General features: G+C 40.1%; 1 protein-coding gene across 3 annotated transcripts in view; it reads left to right on the top strand.

Moving 5' to 3' along the window:
* The window catches only part of LOC124607401 (serine/threonine-protein kinase Nek8), a 317,572-nt gene that overhangs the window by 96,719 nt on the left and 193,154 nt on the right, over positions 1 to 27,699 (top strand). For all 3 annotated transcript variants that reach the window (XM_047139723.1, XM_047139724.1, XM_047139725.1), the window contains 2 exons: positions 6,324 to 6,448; positions 24,837 to 24,954. In XM_047139723.1, the coding sequence (XP_046995679.1) occupies positions 6,324 to 6,448; positions 24,837 to 24,954 (243 nt within the window). The remainder of the gene's footprint in view (positions 1 to 6,323; positions 6,449 to 24,836; positions 24,955 to 27,699) is intronic.

Genomic DNA, 27,699 nt, shown 5'->3' on the forward strand with positions numbered 1-27,699 from the left:
AGTCAAACTCAAATGCTCCACACTAGCAGTGGCAGGTGATCAGAGCCATCTTTCATGCTGTCTATTTCTCACAGCAGAAGTAGCAGAAGTCATTACTTAATTGACACTGGAGCTGATATTTCTCTGATTCCACCTTGGAATAGTGATTGCTGAAAGAAAATATATCATAAACTTTATGTTGCAAATGGCACTGGTATATTTACCGAGAGCATCTATTATTACTCAGTTTGGGTTTACGGCACAACTTCACATGGAGTTTCATAACTGCAGATGTGCAATCTCCGATTATTGGAGCCGACTTCATTCACCACTATAATCTTTTATTATACCTCAAGAACAGATGACTCATTCACTTGGTAACGTCAGCAGGAACATCCGGCACATTGATTCAGGTCTCGGGCATAGAAACAGTTCATGTAATGCCACCAGATCAAAAATATGCTGCCATTCTAAAGAAATTTCTCAACTTTCTTCAAGAAGACATCCATTTTGACCTCCCAGATACCACTGTTTTTCATATGATTGTCACAGAAGGACATCCTGCAGCAGCAAAGGCATGATGACTATCACCAGATAAACTTTAAGCAGCTAAATCAGAGTTCCAGCAGATGATTAATATGAAAATCTGCCAGCCATCAAAGAGCACCTGGACAGGCCCCCTTCACTTAGTTCTAAAGAAAGACAAATCCTGGAGGCCTTGCAGAGACTACTGTACTCTCAATAAAATCACCAAGCCGGACAGGTATCCTATTCGTAATCTTCAAGATTTTAACAACCAACGATATGGAAAACAAATATTTTTGAAAATAGATCTGGTCAGAGCTTATCATCACATCCCTGTATGTCCAGATGATGTGCCTAAGACCACAGTGATAACTACATTTGGTTTGTTTGAGTTTTTGCAACTTTCATTTGGACTCTGAAACGCAGCACAAACTTTTCAAAGGTATATCGACAATATACTGAGAGACCTCAATTTCGTGTACTGTTATATAGATGACATTCTAGTGGCATCACAAGATGAAGAAGAGCACAAGAAGCATCTTCAATTGCTTTTTGAATGGCTCAGTAAAGTCAACATCAGAATCAACCAGAAAAAATGCATTTTTGGTTCAATAGAAGTACCTTTCCTGTGATATGTGCTAACTGCAGAGGGAATTAGACCAGATCGAGTACAAACCATTGTTGACTATCCGCTACCTACAACAATAAAAGAACTGCACAGATTTCTTGGCCTCATTAATTTTTACTGAAGAGCACTACCAAATTCAGCCAGTAAACAAGCAGAGCTTTTGAACCTACTCCATGGGACTAAGAAGTATGATAACAGAAAAATTAATTGAACAGAAAATCTTCGACAAGCCTTCACTGACCTAAAAAATAGCTTGGCCATTTCAGCACTTCTGGCTCATACATCTTCAAATCTGCCTCTAATTTTATTGGTTGACGCCTCAGATTATGCTATTGGTGCATCTTTACAACAAATCAAAGTCAATAATCTGCAGCCATTAGCATTCTTCTCCAAGAATCTGACAAATACAGAGAGGAATTACTCAACCTATGAGAGAGAACTCCTCGCTGCCTACTCAGCAGTGAAGCACTTTCAGTACATGCTTGAAGGATGTGATTTTCCAATTTATATTGACTACAAGCCACTCACCTTCATGTTCAAGCAACATTTGGACAAAGCTTCTCCACGTCGGATCCGACACATTAGTTTCGTCAGACAGTTCACCACAGACATACGTTACACTACGAGGAAGGGAAAACCTCGCAGCTGACATTTGTTCACAAATTGCTTCAATCAGTATACCTCCAACTGTTACCATGGAACAAATTGTGGAAAGCCAATGATGTGACGAAGAGCTTCCACACATCAAGAATACCATGTCCCTTGCACTTCAAACAATAATGTTGCCAAATGGTAAAGAACTTGTTTGTGACATAGCTGGAGATATGATTCGCTCATATGTACATCAACAACTACAACAAGCAATTTTTAACTCGCTACACAATCTAGCTCACCCTGGTGTTCAAGCAACCATTAATTTGTTTACAAAGCACTTCATTTGGCCATCACCAAACAAAGACGTGAAGGCCTTGACTTTATCATGTATTCCTTGCCAATGAAGTAAAGTCTGGAGACAAACCAATAGCACAGTGGGACGTTATCCTCAAATGACAACAAGATTCAGTCACATTAACATGGACATAGTTGGGCCCCTATCTCCTTTACAAGGATATCACTATTTTCTAACAATTATTGATCATTTTTTCTGATGCCAAGAAGCAGTTCCATTAGCTGACATCACAGCAAAAGTAGTTTCATTTGCCATAGTCTCAACATGGATATCTCATTTTGGCATGCCTCATATCATAACTACGGATCACAGAAGGAAGTTTGAATGCCAACTTTTCAAATGTCTCACAAGCACACTGGGCACCTGCAGCATATGGAAAAATTGAATGATGGCATTGTCAGTTAAAATGTGCTTTGAAAGGACAGATGTCTGAAAATTAGGTTTCGAAGCTTCCTCTGGTCCTGTTAGTGCTTCACTCCTACATAATCTCATAAGTCAATACCTCACCAGTGGAAATGACTTATGGTTCAACAATTAGCTTACCAGGAGCATTTCTCAATGAACAGAAATTATTAACTGACATCCCAACCTTCATCTTCAGATTGAAGGAACAAATGAGGAGCCTAAGACCAGTTGCAACAGAACATCACAACCACAAGAAGATCTTTATTCACCCACAACTGATGAAAAGCACGTTTGCCTTTGTTCAACATGATGCTGTCAGAACACACTTCAGTGAACATATGATGGGCCGTATCTAGTCCTGTCTCACGATGACAAGCTCTTCAAGGTGGAGATTCTAACAGGAAAACAAACTATTAGCACTGATTGATTGAAATCGGCCTTCCTTCTGACAGACTATTCATCAGACAACATGGAAGACAGCAGGAGACACCACTCCGGATATTCCATCACATTCCATTCCAAAGACTGTCAACCTCCAGATGACAACAGACAGCAATCAAGCCAGTGTGCCTTCACCACAGAACACCAGATCAAGTTGAAAGGTTACCTTCCCTCAAAAATACATGGACACTGTCACTGTGGAGGGAGTGTGTGGCGGACTCAAGTGTTAATATTTGTAAATTATATCTCTGAACTTTGTTTACATTCTTATCACTTAGAAACTGTTATCATCTCTGATCTTGCTCACATCTACAATGTTTTGAGTTTCATTAAACATATAAATACATCATTTCTTGCGTTTTATGGACCTTCTACCATAAACCATAGTCGTATTAGGCACTGGTTGACTGAAACAGGGGAAAGGAATAAAACAAAGATGAATGAGTAGCTTTGAGAGATGAGATAGGGAAGCAGCAAAGGATCAAATAGGCAAAAAGCCAAAGCTAGGCAGTGGGTAACATGCTGGACATTGAATTTAATTCACAAAACTGGAAAATATAAAATTGCAGAAAATGAGGCAGACAAATGGGAATAGAAATGTCTAAAAATGAGACTGTCAGAAAGTGCAACTTAGCAAACCAGGAATGAATAGACAACAAATGCAAGGGTATAGAAGAATGCATGACTAGGGGAAAGATAGATGTTACCCAGTGGAAAATTAGAGATCTTCAGAGAAAAGAAAAGCAGCAGCATGAATATCATTAGCTCTAATATCATGTCAGTTCGAAGCAATGAAGGTAAGCTTGAAAGGTGGGAGGTACATATAGGAGAGAGAAACTGACTTGAAGACAGTGTTATAGAGAGGGGAGAGGAAGTAGATGATGGTGGGTTGGGAGATATAACACAGCAAGAGCAATTTGACACAGTAGTAAAAGATCTAAATTGAAACAAGGCACCTGTAGTAGGCCCTATTCCCTCAGAATTATTGTGATTCCTGGAGGAACATACCATTGAAAAATTATTCCTTATACACACATCAAAAAACTTTTGCATCACCCTGGTTCCCAGAAGTCCTGAAGATAAATGTTGACTGTGAATACTGTATCACAGACACAGTCTCTTTGGCTGTTCAGAAGTGTTGCTAAACCCACACAAATATGTAAAAAACCATGCGTGAGCAGCACCTACTAGATGGAGGGGTCCGACAGCCAGTCATTCCACCAGGAAGGAGGTACATGGCTCATGTTGTCTGTAGTTCAACCATGCCTAGACGGTCAATACCGCAGATTGATCATATCCACATTGTTACTTTGTGCCAGGAAGGGCTCTCAACAAGGGAAGTGTCCAGGCATCTCGGAGTGAAACAAAGTGATGTTGTTTGGACATGGAAGAGATACAGAGAGAGAGGAACTGTCAATGACATGCCTCACTCAGTCTGCCCAAGGGCTGCCACTGAAGTGCATGACCACTACCTATGGATGATAGGTTGGATGAACCCTGACAGCAATGCCACCATGTTGAATAAAGCTTTTCGTGCAGCCACAGGACGTTGTGTTGTGACTCAAACTGAGCGCAATAGGCTGCATGATGTGCAACTTCACTCCCGACGTCCACAGTGAGGTCCATCTTTCCAACCACAACACCATGCAGCACATTACAGGTGGGCCCAACAACATGCCAAATGGACCACTCAGGACTGGCATCCTGTTCTCTTCCCTCATGAGTGTCACATATGCCTTCAATCAGACAATCATCAGAGACGTGTTTGGAGGCAACCCAGTCAGGTTGCACACCTAAGATGACATACTGTCCAGTGAGTGCAGCAAGGTTGAGGTTCCTTGCTGTTTTGGGGTGGCATTATGTGAGGCCAACGTACGCCGCTGATGGCCATGGAAGGTGCCATAACCGCTGTATGCTATGTGTATGCCATCCTCCGACCGATAGTGCAGCCATATCCACAGCATGTTGGCGGTGCAGTCGTCTTCATGGACAACAATACACGCCCCCCATTGTACACATCTTGGGAATGACTTCCTTCAGGATAATGACATCACTCGACTAGAGTGGCCAGCATGTTCTCCAGCCATGAACACCATCAAACATGCCTGGGATAGATTGAAAAGGGCTGTTTATGGATGACAAGACCCACCAACCATTCTGAGGGATCTATACCGAATCACTGTTGAGGAGTGGGACAATCTGGATCAATGGTTCCTTGACGAACTTATGGACAGTATGCCAGGCATGTATCAATGCAAGAGGACATGCTACTGGGTATTAGAGGTACCGGTGTGTACAGCAATCTGGACCAGCACCTTTGAAGGTCTCACTGTATGGTGGTACAACATGCTATGTGTGGTTTTCATGAGCAATAAAAAGTGTGGAAATGATGTTTATGTTGATTTATATTCCAGATTTCTGTACAGGTTCTGGAACTCTTGGAACCGAGGTGATGCAATACGTTTTTGATGTGTGTAGTATGAAAGCTTTTTGAGAAAGGCTGAATACCCTCAGTTTTCAAGAACAATGTAATTATCCCATTTCCAAAGAAAGCAAGTGCAGGCAGGTGTGAATATAAGTAAATAAGTAAATATAAGTAAATATAAGTAAATTATCAGTATGAGTTTCATACAGAAGAATGGAATACCTTGTGGAAATTGATCTCAGAGAAGACCAGTTTAGGTTCCCAAGAAATGGATGAACTTTAGTGGCTATACTGACCCTACAAATTCTCATAGAAGACCGGCTGAAGAAAGGCAAATTTATGTTTATAGCATTTGTAGATTTAGAGAAAGCTCCTAACAATGGATGAGTGGCACACACTCTTTGTAATTCTGAAGGCAGCAGAATTAAAAGACAAGGAGTGAATGAATATTCACAGCCCATATAGAAACCACACTGCAGTTATAATGGTAGAAAGATATGAAAAGAAAGCAGCAGTTGAGAAGGGATTGAGACAAGGTTGTAGCCCTTCCCCAATGTTATTCAATTTGTACAGTGAGCAAACTGTAAATGAAACAAAGGACACACATGGAAAAAAAATTAAAGCTGAGGGAAAAGACATGAGTCTTTGAGGTTTGTCAGTGAGATGGTAACTCTATCAGAGACAGCAAAAGGTCTCAGATCAGCAGTTGAACAGAATTATTGTGTCCTGAAAAATGTTATAAGATGAACATCACCAAAAGTGAAACAAGAATTCTGGGATGTATTTGAGTTAAATCAGGTCATGCTGAGGGACTAAGATTAGAAAATGAAGCACTAAAAGTTTTTTGAGCTTCACTTTCCCCTGCCCTTTTTCCTTAACCCAGAATTTAATCAGTTAATGTTTCCACAATCATGTATGCACAGAATCTCTGCCTATGACAGTTTTAGTACCCATAAACTAATTTGTTTCAGATCAGTCTTGTATGACCTGAGGGTATTTGAAGATAATATTGCCATTACTCCAATTCAGTTGCCTCCAAGAAGTCACATAAAAGAAGTTGCCTGCAGTAACACACATTTCATAGTGCTTACCTCAGGTGATCATTACTTCATTACATACAACTGCATGAATGTATAAAACATGTTTATTTTTCAAAATACACACTATCTTTCAATAACACTATAAATTTTCTGTAAATCAACATTTGACATCAAACCCTTCTCATTTCTAATTGAAAGCTTTGAAATATTTTTATTTTCACTACACGGAATAGAATTGACTTATCACAATTTATTCAAACATCATATGATGCCAATTCCAGATGTAACATACACTGTAAATCATATTCTATAGGCAAATAATGATAATATGAAAATACAGTTCATACCTGTAATGTCTATGTTAAAAAAAATGAATGCTGCTAAAAGCACCAACCATTTTTAGAATTAAGATTTTTGTGAATGTGTTATGACACTTGACTTGACATTAACTCATTTCTTACAGAGAGTAAATTGTAGCTGATGTTGTCAAATCCTTATGCTATGATTCATACTTTTTTGTTGTATTATAAATTGCATGAAATTTGTTCAGATGTTGATCTAATTATACTGCATAAAATTTCTAAAATACAAGACTGAAAAGGCAACTGATGGAATTACAATAAAATGCAAGACACAGAACTCAGTGAAAAAAATTATAGCACACTTCTTTCTGGATTGATAATGAATTGTGGTACTTTACATTTTTAAAACTGGATCAATCCATAAATGTGAACAGATACTACAAGTCCCTCAAGACATTAAAGAAAGAAGAGTGGAAAGCTTTTAGAGGATGTCTGCTTGTTGCATTATAAAACTTGGTGTAATACTGCATGCAAAACATTTGAAGTATTTATTGTAATGTTCTGAATCATCCTGTCCATACTCTGGAACTAGTATCAAATAACTCACTTCCTGTCAGGATTTTGAAGGAGAACATGGATGTGAAATATTTTTCAATAAATAATAATTTAGCAGGTCAAGCATTACTCTAAAAGAAGTTGTTAGCAGGGATGTATGCTGTAAGCACTTGGCTGATATCCTGCTCCTTTCAGGCTTGTAGCTTATTAGTGACTGTGTGGAAAATCAGTGGTATACGAAATGTATAATAAGCCATGTATACTTTATGAATACATATGCACTTAGCTGACTGCGTAGTATGCAGGAAAGAATCATATGATGACCTGTGTGAATCATGGTCACTTGGAGCTTAGGCGTCTTAAACTTTTACTCTCTGCAAGTATTGGAATATAGCTGTCATCTAATATGGATAGTGTCTCAAAAATTTGTTTCTATTTAAATTGAATGGATCTTGTTTGAATGCATCTTTGGCCACCAACTAATAGCTTTACTCATCAGCTAGTACCCATGGATAGTTGAACGGAAGCAGTAATGTCATGGCCATTATAAATACTGTAGTTTTGTCTGTGCAGATCCCCTCTATAATGTGCTCCAGACAAACAGTTTTCCACAGTGTAGTGTACAATGACCTGACTGATATGCTATTGTCATCATTGGTTTGATGTATGTTTGCTGTTAATGAGTGAAAACCATCAAAAAATTTCAAAAACGGTCACAAGCTACACCTTGCATCTGTTTGGTCTACAAGATCAACTGTCTGTGGTACAACCTACCTATTAAAAGTACTTGTACATCCATTATATGATCATTGGTGGTAGTTCACGATACTTATCTTAACTTCAAACTTTCTCTTGATACTCACAATAAGTACTTCATAATGTAAGATTATTTTTATATGGTCTTCAGTCACCAGTTATTGTTTCAGTAGCCTGATTACTTAATGTGGTTTGTCTTTCATGATTTCTAAAATCATTTACATACCCCCATGAACCATGGACCTTGCTGTTGGTGGGGAGGCTTGCGTGCCTCAGTGATACAGATGGCTGTACCGTAGGTGCAACCACAATGGAGGGATATCTGTTGAGAGGCCAGACAAATGTGTGGTTCCTGAAGAGGGGTACCAGCCTTTTCAGTAGTTGCAGGGGCAACAGTCTGGATGATTGACTGATCTGGCCTTGTAACACTAACCAAAACGGCCTTGCTGTGCTGGTACTGTGTACGGCTGAAAGCAAGGGGAAACTACAGCCGTAATTTTTCCTGAGGGCATGCAGCTTTACTGTATGGTTAAATGATGATGGCGTCCTCTTGGGTAAATATTCCATAGGTAAAATAGTCCCCCATTCAGATCTCCGGGCGGGGACTACTCAAGAGGACATCGTTATCAGGAGAAAGAAAACTGGCATTCTACGGATTGGAGCATGGAATGTCAGATCCTTAATCGGGTAGGTAAGTTAGAAAATGTAAAAAGGGAAATGGATAGATTAAAGTTAGATATAGTGGGAATTAGTGAAGCTCGGTGGCAGGAGGAACAAGACTTTTGGTCAGGTGAATACAGGGTTATAAATACAAAATCAAATAGGGGCAATGCAGGAGTAGGTTTAATAATGAATAAAAAAATAGTAATGCAAGTAAGCTACTACAAACAACACATTGAACGCATTATTGTGGCCAAGATAGGCACAAAACCCATGCCTATTACTGTAGTACAAGTTTATATGCCAACTAGCTCTGTGGACGATGAAGGAATCGATAAAATGTATGATGAGATAAAAGGAATTATTCAGGTAGTGAAGGAAGATGAAAATTTAATAGTCATGGGTGACTGGAACTCGAGAGTAGGAAAAGGGAGAGAAGGAAACATAGTAGGTGAACATGGACTGGGGGTAAGAAATGAAAGAGGAAGCCGTCTGGCAGAATTTTGCACAGAGCATAACTTAATCATAGCTAACACTTGGTTCAAGAATCATAAAAGAAGGTTGTATACATGGAAGAATCTTGGAGATACTAGAAGGTATCAGATAGATTATATAATGGTAAGACAGAGATTTAGGAACCAGGTTTTGAATTGTAAGACATTTCCAGGGGCAGATGTGGACTCTGACCACAATCTATTGGTTATGAACTGGAGATTAAAACTGAAGAAACTGCAAAAAGTTGGGAATTTAAGGAGATGGGACCTGAATAAGCTGACTAAACCAGAGGTTGTACAGAGTTTCAGGGAGAGCATAAGGGAACAATCGACAGGAATGGTGGAAAGAAATACAGTACAAGAAGAATGGATAGCTCTGAGGGATGAAGTAGTGAAGGCAACAGAGGATCAAGTAGGTAAAAAGACAAGGGCTAATAGAAATCCTTGGTAACAGAAGAAATATTGAATTTAATTGATGAAAGGATAAAATATAAAAATGCAGTAAATGAAGCAGGCAAAAAGGAATACAAACATCTCAAAAATGAGATCGACAGGAAGTGCAAAATGGCTAAGCAGGGACGACTAGAGGACAAACATAATGATGTAGAGGCTTATCTCACCAGGGGTAAGATGGATACTGCCTACAGGAAAATTAAAGAGACCTTTGGAGAAAAGAGAGCCACTTGTATGAATATCAAGAGCTCAGATGGAAACCCAGTTCTAAGCAAAGAAGGGAAAGCAGAAAGTTGGAAGGAGTATATAAAGGGTCTATACAAGGGCGATGCACTTGAGGACAATATTATGGAAATGGAAGAGGATGTAGATGAAGATGAAATGGGAGATATGATACTCCGTGAAGAGTTTGACAGAGCACTGAAAGACCTGTGTCAAAACAAGGCCCCGGGAGTAGACAACATTCCATTAGAACTACTGACGGCCTTAGGAGAGCCAGTCCTGACAAAACTCTACCATTTGGTGAGCAAGATGTATGAGACAGGGGAAATACCCTCAGACTTCAAGAAGAATATAATAATTCCAATCCCAAAGTAAGCAAGTGTTGACAGATGTAAAAATTGCCGAACATTTGTAGACTTAGAGAAAACTTTTGACAATGTTGACTGGAATACGCTCTTTCAAATTCTGAAGGTTGCAGGGAGCGAAAGGCTATTTTCAATTTGTACAGAAATCAGATGGCAGTTATAAGAGTTGAGGGGCATCAAAGAAGGGAAGCAGTGGTTGGAAAGGGAGTGAGACAGGGTTGAAGCCTCTACCCGACGTTATTCAATCTGTATATTGAGCAAGCAGTAAAGGAAACAAAAGAAAAATTCGGAGTAGGTATTAAAATCCATGGAGAAGAAATAAAAACTTTGAGTTTTGCTGATGACATTGTAATTCTGTCAGAGACAGCAAAGGACTTGGAAGAGCAGCTGAACAGAATGGACAGTGTCATGAAAGGAGGATATAAGATGAACATCAACAAAAGCAAAATGAGGATAATAGAATGTAGTCAAATTAATTCGTGTGATGCCGAGGGAATTAGATTAGGAAATGAGACACTTAAAGTAGTAAAGGAGTTTTGCTATTTGGGAAGCAAAATAACTGATGATGGTCGAAGTAGAGAAGATGTAAAATGTAGACTGGCAATGGCAAGGAAAGTGTTTCTGAAGAAGAGACATTTGTTATCATCGAGTATAGATTTAAGTGTCAGGAAGTCGTTCCTGAAAGTATTTATATGGAGTGTAGCCATGTATGGAAGTGAAACATGGACAATAAACAGTTTGGACATGAAGAGAATAGAAGCTTTTGAAATGTGGTGCTACAGAAGAATGCTGAAGATTAGATGGGTAGATCACATAATTAATGAGGAGGTATTGAATAGAATTGGGGAGAAGAGGAGTTTGTGGCACAACTTGACAAGAAGAAGGGACCAGTTGGTAGGACATGTTCTGAGACATCAAGGGATCACAAATTTAGCATTGGAGTGCAGCGTGGAGGGTAAAAATCGTAGAGGTAGAGCAACAGATGAATAGACTAAGCAGATTCAGAAGGATGTAGGTTGCAGTAGGTACTGGGAGATGAAGATGCTTGCACAGGATAGAGTAGCATGGAGAGCTGCATCAAACCAGTCTCAGGACTGATGACCACAACAACAACAAAATCATTTAAGAAAAAATCAAACAATAGACAATCCAGGGTGGAATGTAATTATATTATGAAAAGGACAGCTGATACTCACCATATAGTGGAGATGCTGAGTCGCAGGTATGCACAACAAAAGTACTGTCACAAAATAAGTTTTTGGCCAACAAGGTTTTTGTCAAAAATTGATGATAGACACACACATACACTCAAGCAAATACAAACACATTTGACCACAGCCTCTGACAGCTGAAGCCATGCTACGTGCAGCAGCAGTGCGTGATGGAGGAGGCAACTGGGTTGGGGTAAGGAGCAGGCTGGGGTGGGAAGGATAGTGGGCTAGGATCGGGGGACAATGAAGTGCTCCTGGGCAGCATGCAGGGATGAGGTGGAGAGAGGGTATGGCAGCTAAGTGCAGTCAGGAGGTTAGATGGAGGGTGGCAGACAGGTGGGGGAGGGGAGGGCAGAGTAAAAGGAGAGAAGTAGAAAGACTGGGTGTGTTGGTGGAATAGAGGGCTATATAGTGCTAGAATGGGAACAGGGAATGGGAGGACAATGACTGACGAAGGTTGAGGCCAGGACAGTTATGGGCACATAGGATATATTGCAGAGAGACTTCCCACCTGTGCAATTCAGAAAAACTTATATTGATGGGAGGGATCCACATGGCACAGACTGTAAGGCAGTCATTGAAATGAAGAGTGTCATGTTTGGAGGCGTGTTCAGCAACAAGGTGGTCCAGTTGTGCACCTGCATGGCACCATCCTATGCCAACCTATTCATGGGCCATCTAGAGGAATATTTCCTAAACACACAGAATCCCAGACCCCTCACCTGGTTCATATTTATTGATGACATCTTTGCAAACTGGATTGCGGATGAGGACACCCTATCAACATTCCTCCAGAACCTCAACAGCTTCTCACCCATTCACTTCACCTGGTCCTACGCAGCCCAGAAAGCCACTTTCCTAGATGCTGACCTCCAACTCAAAGATGTCTATATCAGTACCTCTGTCCATATCAGACCTACTAACCACCAGCAAAACCTCTACCTTGACAGCTGCCACCCGTTCCCTACCAAGAAGTCCCGTCCATACAGCCTAGCCACCCATGGTCATTGCATCTGCAGTGACAAAAAGTCCCTCTTGAAAAATACTGAGGGTCCCACTGAGGCCTTTATAGACCATAATTATCCTCCCAGCGTTGTGCTAAAACAAATTCCTGTGCCTTATCTTTCCAGTCAGCCACCATCTCTCAGAGTCTCACTGTCCACTCACAGAGGAGCATTACCCTCCTAACTCAGTACCACCCATGACTGGAACAACTGAATTACATTCTCTGCCAGGGTTTTGACTACCTCTCATCATGCCCTGAGATGAGAAATGTCCTGCCCACTATCCTTCCCTCCCCTCCCACTGTGGAATTCTGCCATCCACTGAACCTACACCATATACTCCTCATCCCTACACAACCCCTGCTCCCAACCCATTACCTCACGGCTCATTTCCCTATAATAGATGCAAGAACTGTCCCATACATTCTCCCACCACCACCTACTCCAGTCTAGTCACAAACATCACCTATCCCATCAAAGGCAGGGCTACTTGTGAAACCAGCCATATGATCTACAAGCTAAGTTGCAACAACTGTGCTACATTCAATGTGGGCATGACATCCAACAAGCTGTCTGTCTGAAGGAATGGCCACCGACAAATTGTGGCCAAGAAACAACTGGACCATCCTGTTGCTGAGCATGCCTCCAAACACGACGTTCTTCATTTCAATGACTGCTTCAAAGCCTGTGCCATATGGATCCTTCCCATCAACACCAGCTTTTCTGAACTGTGCAGGTGGCAACACTGCAATATATCCTACATTTGCATAACTGTCCTGTCCTCAACCATCATTAGTCACTTTCCTCACCCATCAAGCCCCTCCCCTGTTCCCATTCTAGCAATATACAACCCTCTATTCCACCAATGCATCCAGTCTTTTTACATCTCTCCTTCTCCACTACCCCTCCCCCCCCCCCCCCCCCCAACCTTTCCCCTACCCTCCATCTAACCTCCTGACTGCACCTAGCTGCCATACCCTCTACACCTTGTCCCTGCATGCTCCCCAGCAGCACTTCACTATCCCCCACACCTAACCTGCTATCCCTCCCCTCCCCACACCAGCATCCTCCTTACCCCCACCCAGTTGCCTCTTCCAACGTGCACTGCTGCTGCTGATGTAAGTGTGGCTTCAGCTGCCAGAGGCTGTGGTCATGTGTGTGTGAGTTGCATTTGCATGAGTGTAAGTGTGTGTCTGTTGTCTATGTCTGACAAACGCCTAGTTGGCCAAAAGCTTATTTTTTGACAATCATGTAAGGAAATGGTGATCAAAGATTATTCAAGATATACCACCAGACAGTCAGATCATATGCACATAATCTTGAAGATGTTCATAATCCTGAAGGTGTTCATGGTAGATATGTGTGAGAATTATCATACATTTGGCTTAGTATAACAACAGCGTAAATTCCTGGATTGATATATTAGGCTTATCACTCAAATTGAGAATATTGTGGTTGACAATCAGTCTGGCTGGCACCAAAGAGGGTATTTTTACATTGTGTCTGACAATGGAGACAAGATTGAAGAAAAATCAAGACACCTTCATAGGAATCTGCTGACCTAAAATAGCCCTTGGCAACTTAAAATGGTACAAGATATTTGAAAATTTCAGGAAAACAAGTATAAGCTATAGGGAAAGACAGGTAATATTCAGTATTTACAAGAACCATGAGAAAACAATGGGAAGGGAATGTTGATCCTATTGTACAATTAATCACAAAAACAGTATTTTAAATTTGAAAATATTATTTGGAAACTTCCATTTGTTCTAGGACAAAAATCACAAACCCAAACACAAAAATTGATAGCCAGACCCCCATTCCTCTGTACATTTCAAAATGTCATTTGTTTTCAAAGAAAAATAAAGTCAACATAAGGAAGAACTGTTTAAATGTAAATATAACCCTCATCATCCCACCCCTCAGTACCTATGTCAATTATAAGGCTCATTCAGTAAGTATTGCAACACATTTTTTTTCTAATATCAGGTCTACTGGTCAATGTAAGAGCCAACTTCTTGCTGCTCCATAACCTCCATATCATGCAAGTCAGTGGAGTGATTTCTTCATTATGCCAAATAGATGGAAAATGGAAGGAATGGGATCTGGCTGTAGGTTGGACGAGAGACAAAAGACCAATGAAGTTTTGCGAACTCCTCTCAGGTGTGCAGACTTGTGTGAGGCCTTGTATTATCATGGAGAAGGAGCAGTTTGTTTGCATTTTTGTGGTGATGAACATGCTGAAATAGTTTCTTCAATTTACTGTGGGTAGCACAGTATACTTCAGAGTTGATTGTTGCACCATGAGGGAGGACATCAAACAGAATAACCCCCAAAGAGTCCCAGAAGACCTTTGCCATGGCTTTACCAGCTGAGGGTGCAGCTTCGAACTTTTTCTTTGGCAAAAAACTGTCATGACCAGCTACATAACATGCAAGCAATTCCGGGCAAATGTTTATTCATTGCCCTTTATGGTCTTCTTTTAGGCAATGAGGAACCCAGCAGATACACACTTTTGAGTACCACAGCTGATGAGTGTTCCAGAGACATTCAACTGAGCATCAGGGTGTTTGATTGTGATCCATTGATCACCTTGAATGAGAGTGTCTGCATGATCCAACATAGCAGAAGTCACAGCTATGTGTGGTTGGCCAGCATGTGGAAGATCAGACAGCTTTGCATGACTTTGTTGCAATGATTATAGATGACTTGCCCAATGACTTACTGAGCTTTTGTTCACTGCCAAGTCTCCATAGACATTCTGCAAGTGCCTATGAATATCTTTGATGCTCTGGTTTTCAGCCAAAAGAAACTCAAAGACAGCTCTCTGCTTGGACTGCACCTCCATTACAGATGCCATTTTGAAGGCTATGTATAGTGCCACCACCTATCAGAACTTCATGAAACTATACGGGCTAAAACAGGAATATTCCGCTTAGTCTCACAACAAATTCTGCATTTTTCAACTGAAATTGGCGGAGAAAAAAGATGTGTTATGTTACTTATTGAACACCCTTGTACTTGCACTTTTTGGGGAATTTCACAACTTGACCTAATCAGATAACTTTGTTTGGTGAGACTCTTGGAGTTGTGGGTAACTCATTTACAGATGAGGTCCTTTGTAGGCTATCCTGTAACCACTGGTGTTTGAATTCACTAGGATATAGGCAGGTAGCAACCTGTCAAGTGAGATGTTAGTTGACACATCCTTAATGCTTAGGGTGAAATATTTTGTTTGTCACTTCAGGACTTCATAGGAGCCCTCATATGGAGGCACTAGTTTGACTTTAACTTAATCATTTCTCACAAATACGTGAGTCATATTACACAGATCTTCACTAATAAATGGTGTTTTCTTTGCCTTCTGAGTGGTGTAATTGATCCATATGTTGATGTAACTGAGAACTGAATGCTGTTATATCTACTTCGTGTTTGTTTTCCAGCCTCACAATGAAATCACCAAGAAACGTTACAGTTGTGCCGTACAGCAACTCAGGAGCTATTGAGTTATATCTTCTCTCACACAGCAACATAGTCGTAGGATAGTTTTAGCAATGACATGACTCCGTTTATTTCTACCATGTGCTCTGATGGCTGCCTTCAGTGACTCTAGATGATGTGTGGTAATTTAGAATCACAAATCTTAGCTAGCACATGGAACAGCTCTGACTGGAACAGTGTTCATTTGTCAGTCACTATTTGGTTAGCTGCTCCAAACCTAGTGTTTCAGGAGCTACAAAGCTCTCGTGCCATGGTTGCTACTCAAGCATCATGCAGTGGAATGACTTCTGCCCAGTTACTGAACCAATTGATGCTCATTGAACAGTATATGAAATCATCTGAGGGAGGCAGTAGACTGATCAGATTAATGTTTACAATGTTTACCACCTTAAATCATCCATCTGTGCTTGGAAACTGGCCAATAGCAGATTTAGTAATTGTGTCTAGTCATGTTGTTCTTTTGGCATGGTATGCACAATTCTACTCTGCAAACCACCCCAAATCACATGGAAGAGGGTACATTTCATTGTACCAGTTATTAAGGTTTCTTCCCATTACATTCACATATGGTGCATGGGAAGAATGATTGTTTGAATACCCCTGTGGGTGCTGTAATTATTCTAATCTTGTCCTGATGATCCCTATGTGGGTGACATGTAGGAGGTTATAACATATTCATAATTTAAAGCCAGTTCTTGAAATTTGTTAGTAGACTTATCCAGATGGTTTATGTCTATCGTCAAGAGCCTTCCAATTCAGTTTCCACAATATCACTGCAACACTCTCCCATAGGTTGAACAAACCTGTGACCATCTGTGGTAAATTTCTCTGTGTAAGTTCAGTATCCCCTGTTAGTCCTTTTGGTACAGGTCTCACTCACTTCAGCAATATTCTAGAACTGTTCCCATGATTGATTTGTAAGTAATCTACTTTGTACACTGATTGCATTTCCCAAATATTCTACCAATAAACTGAAGTCTACCACCTGCTTCACTCACAACTAAGTCTACATGATTATTCCATTTCATATCCCTACAATGTGTTACACCCAGGTGTTTGTATGAGTTGGCTGATTCCAGCTGTGGCATTGCTATTATAATCATAGGACACTACATTTTTTCATGGAGTGCATGGTCTTACATTTCTGGACATTTAAAGCAAGTTACTAATCTTTCCACCACTCTGAAGTCATATGAAGATCTGTCTGAATATTTATGCAGCTTCTTTCTGATAGTACTTCATCACAGATAGCTGCATCATCTGCAAAAAGTCTGAGGCTAATATTACTATTGTCCTCAAGGTCTACATACAAATTGAACAGCAAGGGTCCAAACACAGTTTCCTGTAGGGTGTGCCACAGCCAGGGTCTAAACACAGTTCCCTGTGGCACACCCAAAGTTACTTCTACATACAACAATGATTCTGTATCCCAGATAACACGCTGTGTCCTTCCTACCAAAAAGTCCTCAATCCAGTCACAAATTTCACTTGATACCCCAGATGATCAAACTTTTGACAGTAAGCGCAGGTATGGTACTGAGTCAAATGCTTTTCAGAACTCAAGACATACAGCATCACCTGACTGCATTGATCCAAAGCTTTCAGTATGTCTTGTGAGAAAGGCAGGTGTTGGGTTTCACAGGATCAGAGTTGTTGGAATCCATGCTGGTTAGCATTGAGGAGGTAATTCTGTTCAAGATACCTCACTATGCTTGAGCTATGAATATCTTGTAAGATTCTACAGCAAATCAATGTCAAGGATACTGAATGGTAGTTTTGTGGATCATTTCTCCAACTCTACTTGAACATGGGTGTGATCTGTGTTTTTTTTTTTTTATGAGAACTGGGCATGGTTTTTTGTTTGTGGGATCTACGATAGCTTATAGATAGGAGAGGGGCTAACTCAACCACAGGTTCAGTATAGAATCTGAAATGAATTCCAGATGGCCTGGAGCTTTGTTCTGTTTTAATTATTTCAGCTGTTTCTCAACACCACTGACATTAATATATATTTCATTCATCTTTTCATTGGTACAAAGATTAAATTTGGACAATTCTTCTGTGTTTTCTTTTGTAAAGGAATATTTGAAAACAGAGTTACGCATTTCAGTTTTTGCTTTGCTACTCTCAGTTTCAGTTCCTGTCTCATTTGCTAGGATATGGACACTAACTTTGGTGCCACTACAGCCTTTACATGCAGCCAGAATTTCTTTGGGTTCTGTGAAAGATCGCTTGGCAATATTCTGCTCTGGCAGTTTTCTGTGGTACGAGGATTAAATTGGGGCAATTCTCCTGGGTTTTCCTTTGTAAAGGAACATTTGGAAGCAGATTTAAGCATTTCAGCTTTTGCCTTGCTACTATCAGTTTCAGTTCCTGTCTTATTTGCTAATGATGAACACTAACTTTGGTACCACTAATAGCCTTTACACATAGCCAGAATTTCTTTGAATTTTGTGAAAGATCATTTGACAGTATTCTGCTATGGTAGTTACTGAAACCTTCACACATTGCTCTCTTTGCAGCCAAACATGTTTCATTCAGCATCTCTGTATCTATAGCCCTGTGCTTTGTTTTACACCTATTATGTAGTACTCTCTGCTTTTTTAGAAGTTTCTTTACAGTGACTGTGTACCATGGTGGGCCCCTCACACTATGAGCTGTTCTACTGGGTATATTATCTACCCAATCCATGATCAAGTATTCTTTTAAACTTGAGCTGTAGTACCTCTAAATGCTCCTGTACTGTGCTGAAAGTTTCAGGTTCTTCTTTGAGGTAGAACCCTACTGATTTTTTAATCTATATTACTGGACATATATATCTTTCTGCTTGTTAGAATTGCCCTTCATACTTTGTTAATCATTGTTGCCACAACCACACCATGATCACTGATGCCCTTTATGATGTGGACATCCTCTAAATGGTCAGATCTATTTGTTGCTATTAGATCCAATATATTTCCATCATGAGTGGGGTACTGAACTATCTGCTCTGGATAGTTTTCAGAGAAGGCATTTATTAATGTTTCACTGGATGTCTTATCATGCCCACCACTAACAAAACTGTAATTCTGCCTGTTGATAGATGGATGATTAAAGTCTCCACCAATGATTACACTGTGATTGGAGAACTTATGTACATGCAAAGTGAGGTTTTTCCTATGGTTTTTGATTACATTAGGAGATGGGTCTGATGGGTGATAGAAAGATGCAGTTACGATTTTATGCCCACCCCTGATACAGAGTCTAAACCAAACAGTCTCACATATAGCTTCAATTTCTATTTCAGTGGATTCAAATTTCTTGTTTACTGTGACAAATACATCAACTCCATTTCCCATTAGCCTAGCCCTTCGACATATACTTAAATGTTCTCCAAATTCTAGCTGCTATCAATTTCATGTTTCAACCAATTTTATGGTCCTAGTGTTATGTGAGCTTCTCTGCTTTTCACAAGTGCTTCAAACTCTGGCACTTTGTTTTGAATGCTTTGGCAGCTAACCGCTACAATTTTAACACTCTCACCTGTGGGAAGCATTTCTTGTGGTCTTACACTGATACTTTTGAGTTTCCAGGAATTCATAGCTAGCTCGTCACAGAACTTCCAAAGTTTCTGGTTCAGTCATTCCATTTGACTGAGAACCAATGGATCATGATCAGTTCTGGGAACAATGTTGCAAACTGTGAGCTTCACTTGCACAAGGCTGGTCTTCTCAATCTTCTCTGCCAGCCACTTGACTGATACAAGTATGACCTCAGAAGCCAGGAGTCAGGCACCATTTGTTCCAACAAGCACTGATTTGCTTGCACCCAGTTCCCTCAATGACTGCTGGAGTAGCCTCTTCAACATGTTGGCTGAGGCCCTCAGGCATACACACTGAGTGCACGTGGTGCCCTTGCTTGTCTCTTGCTGCCATTTCCCTTAGAGGTACCATTGTTCACTGTACATTTGAACTACTGATGATTAATAGACTCCTACCCTTTTGCATTTGCCTCCTCTTGACACCAGACCAAAGAGGCTTCCCTGAAACAGGTGAAGTGAGTCTCACTGGTTCAGTTTCAGTTTCAATGAAGGACAACACCTCCAAATTGTTCATCAGGCAGGTTGGTATGACACCCTGAGTCCTCTCTGGTCCCAGTCCACCCTATACAAAATACAGCAGGTTGGTGTGACACCCTGAGTCCTCCCTGGTCCCTGTCCACCCTATACAGAATACCTAGCTCTACCACTCAAAAGCTACTCGCAGTCAAGTGGATGAGTAGCAACATATCCATACTTTCTGCAGTGGAGACACAATACACAGAAAAAGATAGTGCTTGAGGTACCTCTAGTACCACGGATATACAACACTTAAAAGCTCTTCCAGCATGCTAATTTGCAGCAGCTGCCAATTTTTTGAGGGTAGCCAGGGTGATTTCCAGCAGTTTATGAATGTCAAACAAGGCTGCATTTTGGCTGGTGCAATGGACAGTGACCAAATGACTTTAAAATAAGCCTGCTGATTGGATTTTATATCTATTGAGCTACAAAAATTACTAATTCCCTATAATAATTGTAGCAAATACACAAAATGAGATTTCTATTCAGGCAACAGAAAAACCTGTGGTAAAAGTTACTAATTTCCTAAAACTTTTTGGTGTTAATCGCAGTTATTAGGAAACAAAAATTGAGTTAATTTATGATAAATATAGATCATATACAGATGTTCATTTGACCTCAAGACATTGAAATAGCTTGACAACTACAAACTGGATAAAAAAAAAAGTTATAATTTCAATTTGTCTAATTTGGGGAACATCCAATGATACCACACTCAACCCCCACCCCACCCTATGTGTGAGTGGCAGGGGGAAACTTCAAAATCTTCTACTGAATTATGATTCTGCAGAAAAATCTGTACGTGTTTTGTTTGAAACAATTTTCTTCATTTCACTACAGATGGCACTGTAATTGGAGGAATAGAAATGGGTACACAAACATAATTTATGACATGCTACTCATGACACAGCTCTTGAATATCCAATAGCACTTGGGACCCCACCTTGATGCTGTGAGGGTAGGACAGGCCAGTATTACATAACTTTTAATTGGAAATCACATTCACAACATTGTATTCCTCTGATATATCAAACAGGGTACTATTTGACATGCCACCATGGCCATGCAGTGAACTACCACATATCATAACATGTAAAACACTGTGATTGGAGCTCATGTACCATTCAGATGTAGAACAGATAGCAGCTCTGAACATTACAGCACTTGCACAGTATTATTTGGAGAACAGACTTGCAAGTGAATGATGAATGTTGCAATCACAGAAGAAAAAATTGAAATGATCCTGAATTATGGAGAATGTAGGAGAAATGTTGAGGCTGCTATTACCTTGTATACTGAGTGTTTTCCAGAGAAAGCTCACTTTCATTCTTTCTTTTACAACGTTGCAAATGCCTTTATGTTTGATGACAGTGAACACACCAGCAAAAGGAAATGAGCAAACATGTTGCAGGAGCAGATAACGAAATAGCCGTACTATCGGCGTGCCACCACAGCCCATGGATAAGCGCCTGACAGTTATACCATTATTCTGGTATGTCCATAGGTAGTATTGACACAATACTGCATCTTAATAAGTATCATTCGTAACACATGTCAATGCATCAAGAACTTCATGGTACTGATTTCCTTAACTCTCAGTTAAGGTTTGTGAATGGCCATGTCAACAAATGCAAAGGACCACCATGCTCTTTGCCAAGGTATTATTTTGCTATGATGCTACACTCACAAATCATGGTTGTGTTAACCAGCATAATGTTCGTTTCTAGAGTGTAGGCAATCCTCACTGTTTACAGCAAGTTGATCATCAATGTCCTTGGTCTGTTAGCAAATGGGGTGGCATCATGGGGAACAACCTCATTGGTCCATATTTTATTGATGGCACATTGAATGGACACAAATACTGAACGTTTTTGAAACAGGAACTACCATATAACTGCAGGATGTTGCCCTAGATGTTTGACAAAGTATATGGTTTCGACATGACAGTTGTCCAGTGTGGTATCCAATTGCAGTGCAGTATCCAATTGAAGCACTGGAGGTGTTAGACTGTGTTTACACTGGTCGGTGGGTAGGCGGAGCTGGCCCTTTAACTGGCCTACTAGGTAACTGGATTTGTTATCACTTGATTTCCTTCTGTGGGGATATTTAAAAGATAAAGTGTACCAGCAAGTGCAGACAGGCTATGAAGACATGGTTGCCTGCATCAGAAACGCCTATACTGATATTCCCACAAATATGCTTCTGTCCTGTGTTCGGTCATTTGAAAAGTGGATCATTAAGTGTATTAAAGTTGGCAGTACTATGTTTGAACACTAACTCTAATTCGAAAAGAAGTAGTGTTTGCCTAAGGCTACACCCACAGTGGTGAGTCAAGTAGTCCCCTGTTCGATATGTCAGAAGAATTCAACATTATGAATGAGGTTTCAAATTAGAAGTTATGACATATTGACCTGTCCTACCCTCACAGCATGGAGATGGGGCCCGTGGGCCACTGGGTATTCGAGGGCTATTGGGTAGAATATTATAAATTACAATTGTGTCCCCATTTCTGTTCCTCCTATTACAGCGCCATCTGTGGTGAAATGAAGAAAATGCTCCATACAAAACGTATGTAGACTGTGCTGCAGAATTGTAATCAGCCGTAAAAAATGGGGGTTCCCACTGAAGATTTCAAAGTTGCCCCCTGCCACCCATGAACGGTAGTACAAATAGCCACAGGTTTGTTTGACTCATAGTAGAGTGTCACTGAGAGCCTGAAAAAACCTGGACTGGCAGCTGTTTGAGTGTAGATGTTAACTATCCTTTGAAAGCCTACTTACAAAGTCTCAAAAACTCTCTTAAGTGAGGATTCTACGAACATACTACAAACCCCTATATATCACTACCATTGGGAGTTTAGACTAATCACAGCCTACACAGACAGTTAATCAGTAATTCTGCAAGGGGCATTCAGTACATAATGTAACACATTTTTTCTTAAAGCAGCTTTATTTATTCAGGATTCCTATACACCATATTATTCACCACTCTTTTGGCTGCAAAGCCAACAACCTTACCACAGTGGTAACACCGTTTCCCAACAGGTCACCAAAGTTAAGCACTGATGGGCTTGGCTAGAACTTGGATTGGTAACTGTCCAGTCTGCCAAGCACTGTTGGCAAGCAGGCAAGCAGGGTGCACTCAGCCCTTATGAGGCCAATTGAGGAGGTACTTGGTTGGTAAGTACTGGCTCCGGTCATGAAAAATGGCAACAGCTGGGAGAGCAATGTGCTGACCACATGCCCCTCCATAGCCACACCTGATGTTGCCTGTGGGTTGAGGATGACATTGTGGTTAGACGGTACCATTCGGCCTTGAAGGTCTGTTTGGACAGAGTTTAGCTTTAGTTTTCGACTACAAAATCCTATTTTTAAACTGAAGCTCCATTCAGTGCAATGAACTTACACTATCTTATTGGGATGGCCTATATGCCCACATGAGACCACTCTATTGGTTGACATCAGAACCAGCATCTTGCTCCCCATGATCCAAGTACAGCTTTCCATGTAGCACGTTTTTCTTTGGGCCAAACAGATGGAAGTCGAGAAGTGTGAGATCCAGGTTGTTGGGGGGGATGAAAAAGAAATGTCCAATGAAGTTTTATTAGATCCCCTCAGGTGTGCAGACTTGTGTGAGGCCTTGCACTGTCATGGAGAAGAAGAAATTTGTTTACATTTTTTTGGAGATGGAAACACTGAAGTAGTTTCTTCAGTTTCCTGAGGGTAGCACAAATCACTTCAGCATTGATCATTGCACCATGAGGGAGGACATCAAACAGAATAAACCTTTCAGAGTCCCAGAAGACTGTCGTCATGTCTTTACTGGCTAAGAGTGCAGCTTTGAACTTTTTCTTTGGAGGACAGGTGGTGTGGGCACCACTCCATGGATCGCTGTTTTGTGTCCACTTTGAAGTAATGAACCCACATTTCAGCACCAGTGACAGAGTTCAACAAATAATTGTCTTGATCAGCCTTGTAATTGGTGAGCAATTCTACACAGATAGCCTGTCGTTGCTCTTTACAGTCTTCTGCTGGCAGCGAGGAACCCAGCAGGCACACACCTTGAGTACCCTAACTGGTGGATGAGTGTGCCACCACCACCACCACCACCACCACCAGAGACATCAATCTGAGCAGAAAGGTGTTTGATTGTGATCCATCAATCACCTCAAATGAGACTTTCTGCACATTCCAATATTACAGGAGTCACAGCTGTGTACAGCCGGCTGACATGCAGGAGATTGGACAGGTGGGCACAACCTTGTTGCGATGATGACAGATGTCTCACCTAATGACTCACCTTGGTTTTGTTCACTGCCAAGTCTCCATAGACGTTCTGCAAGCACTTACGAATATCTGCAGTGTGCTGATATTCCACCAAAAGAAACCCAATGACAGCTCTCTGCTTGGGATGCACCTCTGATACAGACTCCATTTTGAAGACGACTTATATTGCTGCCTCCTATTGGAACTTCATGAAACTGTAGGGGATGAAGTGGAAATACTTCACAATGTGCCACAATAAATTCCAAATTTTTCAACTGAATTTCAAAGGAAAAAAAAAAAAAAAAATGTTGCATCACTTATTGAACGTCCCTCATAATGCACTCCAATGCACATGGAATACTAGATACCAGGGGATGTATACTTTGCCTTGACTTCATATTAGTTTTTCAGAATATAGATGTAGCTCTCAAAGTTAACACTCTTTTAACATGAACTATACATGATTTTATCTTTAGTGTGTCTTAAATGACATATTCAATTATTTAATTTTCTTGTTTCTGTCATGTTTTAGGCAATTTCTTTTTTTATTTATTTTCTAGAGCTTGTTGTTTACACATGGGGTGAAGGAAAGAAAGGACAACTTGGCCATGGTGATACAGAGCTGTGGAAGTCACAGCCAGAACCAGTTGAGGCTCTTAAAGGAAAGTCCGTACACAGGTATGTGAACGTTTTTGTGAACTCTGAGATCTTATTTTTGACAAAGCTGTTTATGCTGAAAATATGTTATTTGTAACTGTCATATTCATTTTCAAGTGTCACAAGTATGATTTCTTCCACCTCTCATGATCCTATCCTCCTTATATGAGAAAAAGCTTATCTCCTGACCTTTGAATGTAAACACATGCTTTTGTTACTGTACCATTTCTACAGTGTCATTTCATCCATGGACCATGATAAAGAAGTAACTTCTACCAAACATAGTGCATCTATCACCAACGTGATTTGCTTGAAAGCAGCATGTTTGTTTCACAAAGCTGGCACTTACACAGCTCACTCATGCTCAACAATGATGCTTCATCACTATGGTATTGTAGGATCTAAAACAGTGATAAGGGGATGCTGTAGTGAACTTGCTATTTGAAGAAGGCTTCTGATTTTTGCCAGCTGAGGACTGGAGCAATACATGACAGTGGAGGAAGCAAGCAAATAACGTGGAGGAGGTGCATAGCTCACGTGCCCCTCTGGCCAGTACTTTTGCTGGTCCCAAGTTTTGATTGATATGATCTGCTATGTGATAGAAAGTAATTCACAAATATGCCCTCTGTGGTTGATTAATAATATTGCAGGATAGGATACATATTGCATAAAAACTGTATGAGACATGGGGGTCATATCTTGCACTTATAATAAAACTCTCATCTTGAGTGCAAATATTTCGTTTATTTCTTTCATCCTTAAGTGTTTCATAGGATTTTGTCCTTTTAAAAATGGTGTAATGCCAAAACACATGAGAATGAAAGAAATAAAATAAATACCTGTGGTCAAGTCGATAGTTTTACTGTAATTACAAGAGTTGTTAGTCACTGTGCTTGTAGACAGTTACATTCTGTTTGTGTAATACAACAACATAATTTTTCACAGTATCATTCATAGATAAACTTTTCTTTACTGCATCCAGTAAAGGAATGCCTTTTTCTTGCCATTTCTGGAATTTATAAAATGCCTTGTAAATATGGTAGCATTTACATTGGTCAGTTAATATGAACACTCCAGAGAACACTGACACCACACTAAATACTATGGTTCCAACAAATATGCTGTTTCTGAATGTGGTCTCACAAACAAACATAAGATTATGTTTGATGAAATGGAAATATTATCTCATGCATCTACCTACAGGGATTCCATTATCAAAGAAGCTGTTGAGATGAGAATGTGTAACAGTGTCTTTAACTGGAATGCTAGCTGCACAATTATTGCTGTAAAGTACTAGAAACTGAAAGGCTACAGAGACACTGACTGAGTGATCCACCATATAATGAAATCAGAATTGCTACCAATGTTGTTCAGACACAAATGTTGACGATCTCTGGTAACATATGGAAGTTACGTAAGTTTGCGATGTTTTCATGACATAATTCTGCTAACTAAGTAAATTATATAAAGGCCAACTGAAATCTGATGATGAAACCAGAGGAAACTGTCAAAAGTTTAGGATTGAAGTTCAATCTGACATGGCAAGAATGTCATGAAGAATTTATTCTGTTCAGGTAAACTGAATTGTCATCCAAACAAATGTATGCTCTGCCACCAGTCATCAACTGCATTGCTCAAGCCTCTGGTGTCATAAGACCATTGGAAGTAGTCCTGACATAGGTATTAGGTATTTGGTTATTATTCTAGTGTTAATGAAACTCTGGCGTGTACTACTGCATTGAAAATCTTAAAATTCTTTGCTAATCACTTCACTACATGTTGAACCAATTAATTTTTGTATCAGATCTCATTGTACATTCAGTTTTTCTGTGTATCTTTTTTATTGCACTTACATATAAAGTTAAAATTTATCAGTATACATAGAAAAAATTGCAGAAAGCTAATTTTTCATGGGAAGAGAGGGCACAGTTTTGGCAGTTGTACCAGGAGCACAGGAGCTTCTCCCTGTGATTCTGACTAGATTGGGAACTGAACTTGAAATTTAGCTTTAGTAGAGAATCCTCTAATAGATGACACATCCTAGCAAGCTTCTCACAACCAAAAGTTTCAGTGTACATGTTGTTTCCTACACTTCAAAGTTCAGTACATGAGCTTCTGCTAACAACATATAACTAGGGTCAGAAGTTATGGAAGGGAATTATCCAAAGCTGCCTGCAGAGTGGATTCTCTCACTTTGCAGTGGATTGGATGTAAGCCAGATTTAAACACACAAGTCCATCAATGATGCTAAAATAGCTCATATGGTGCAATGAGCATAACAAACAAGTGTCCAAACTCAACTACATGGTACTACATGGTTTAGGTGATAGCTGAACAGGAATGCAACTGGTTCACTGCAAAAATATTAAGTATCAGTATTACCAAGACTCATGTATACAGTTTCAAACAAACAGAGAAGACCTGGTAGCACCAGAATCAGAGATTCATGGCCCTACAGTAAATGAAAAACAGTGTGTAAACTTTCTTGGTGTACGACTGGATAGCAAGTTAAAATTGAGTCAACACATAAATAAACTAATCAGTAAACTCAATTCAGTACATTTTGCTGTCAGAAGTATCAGCATTATGGCCTAAAGACAAGTATGTTGGTTTATTTTGCATTTTTCATTCTCTGCTGTCTAAATGAGTCATCTTCCAGGGGCAGTGCACCTGAAGTAAATGACGTATTTATGCAGAAGCAATCTAAGCATTAATAATATTGCCTCACAGAGATCTTGTTAAGGATCTTGGAAATTTACACTTTGT

Source organism: Schistocerca americana, chromosome 3 (assembly GCF_021461395.2).
Source record: "Schistocerca americana isolate TAMUIC-IGC-003095 chromosome 3, iqSchAmer2.1, whole genome shotgun sequence".
Taxonomy (NCBI): domain Eukaryota; kingdom Metazoa; phylum Arthropoda; class Insecta; order Orthoptera; family Acrididae; genus Schistocerca; species Schistocerca americana.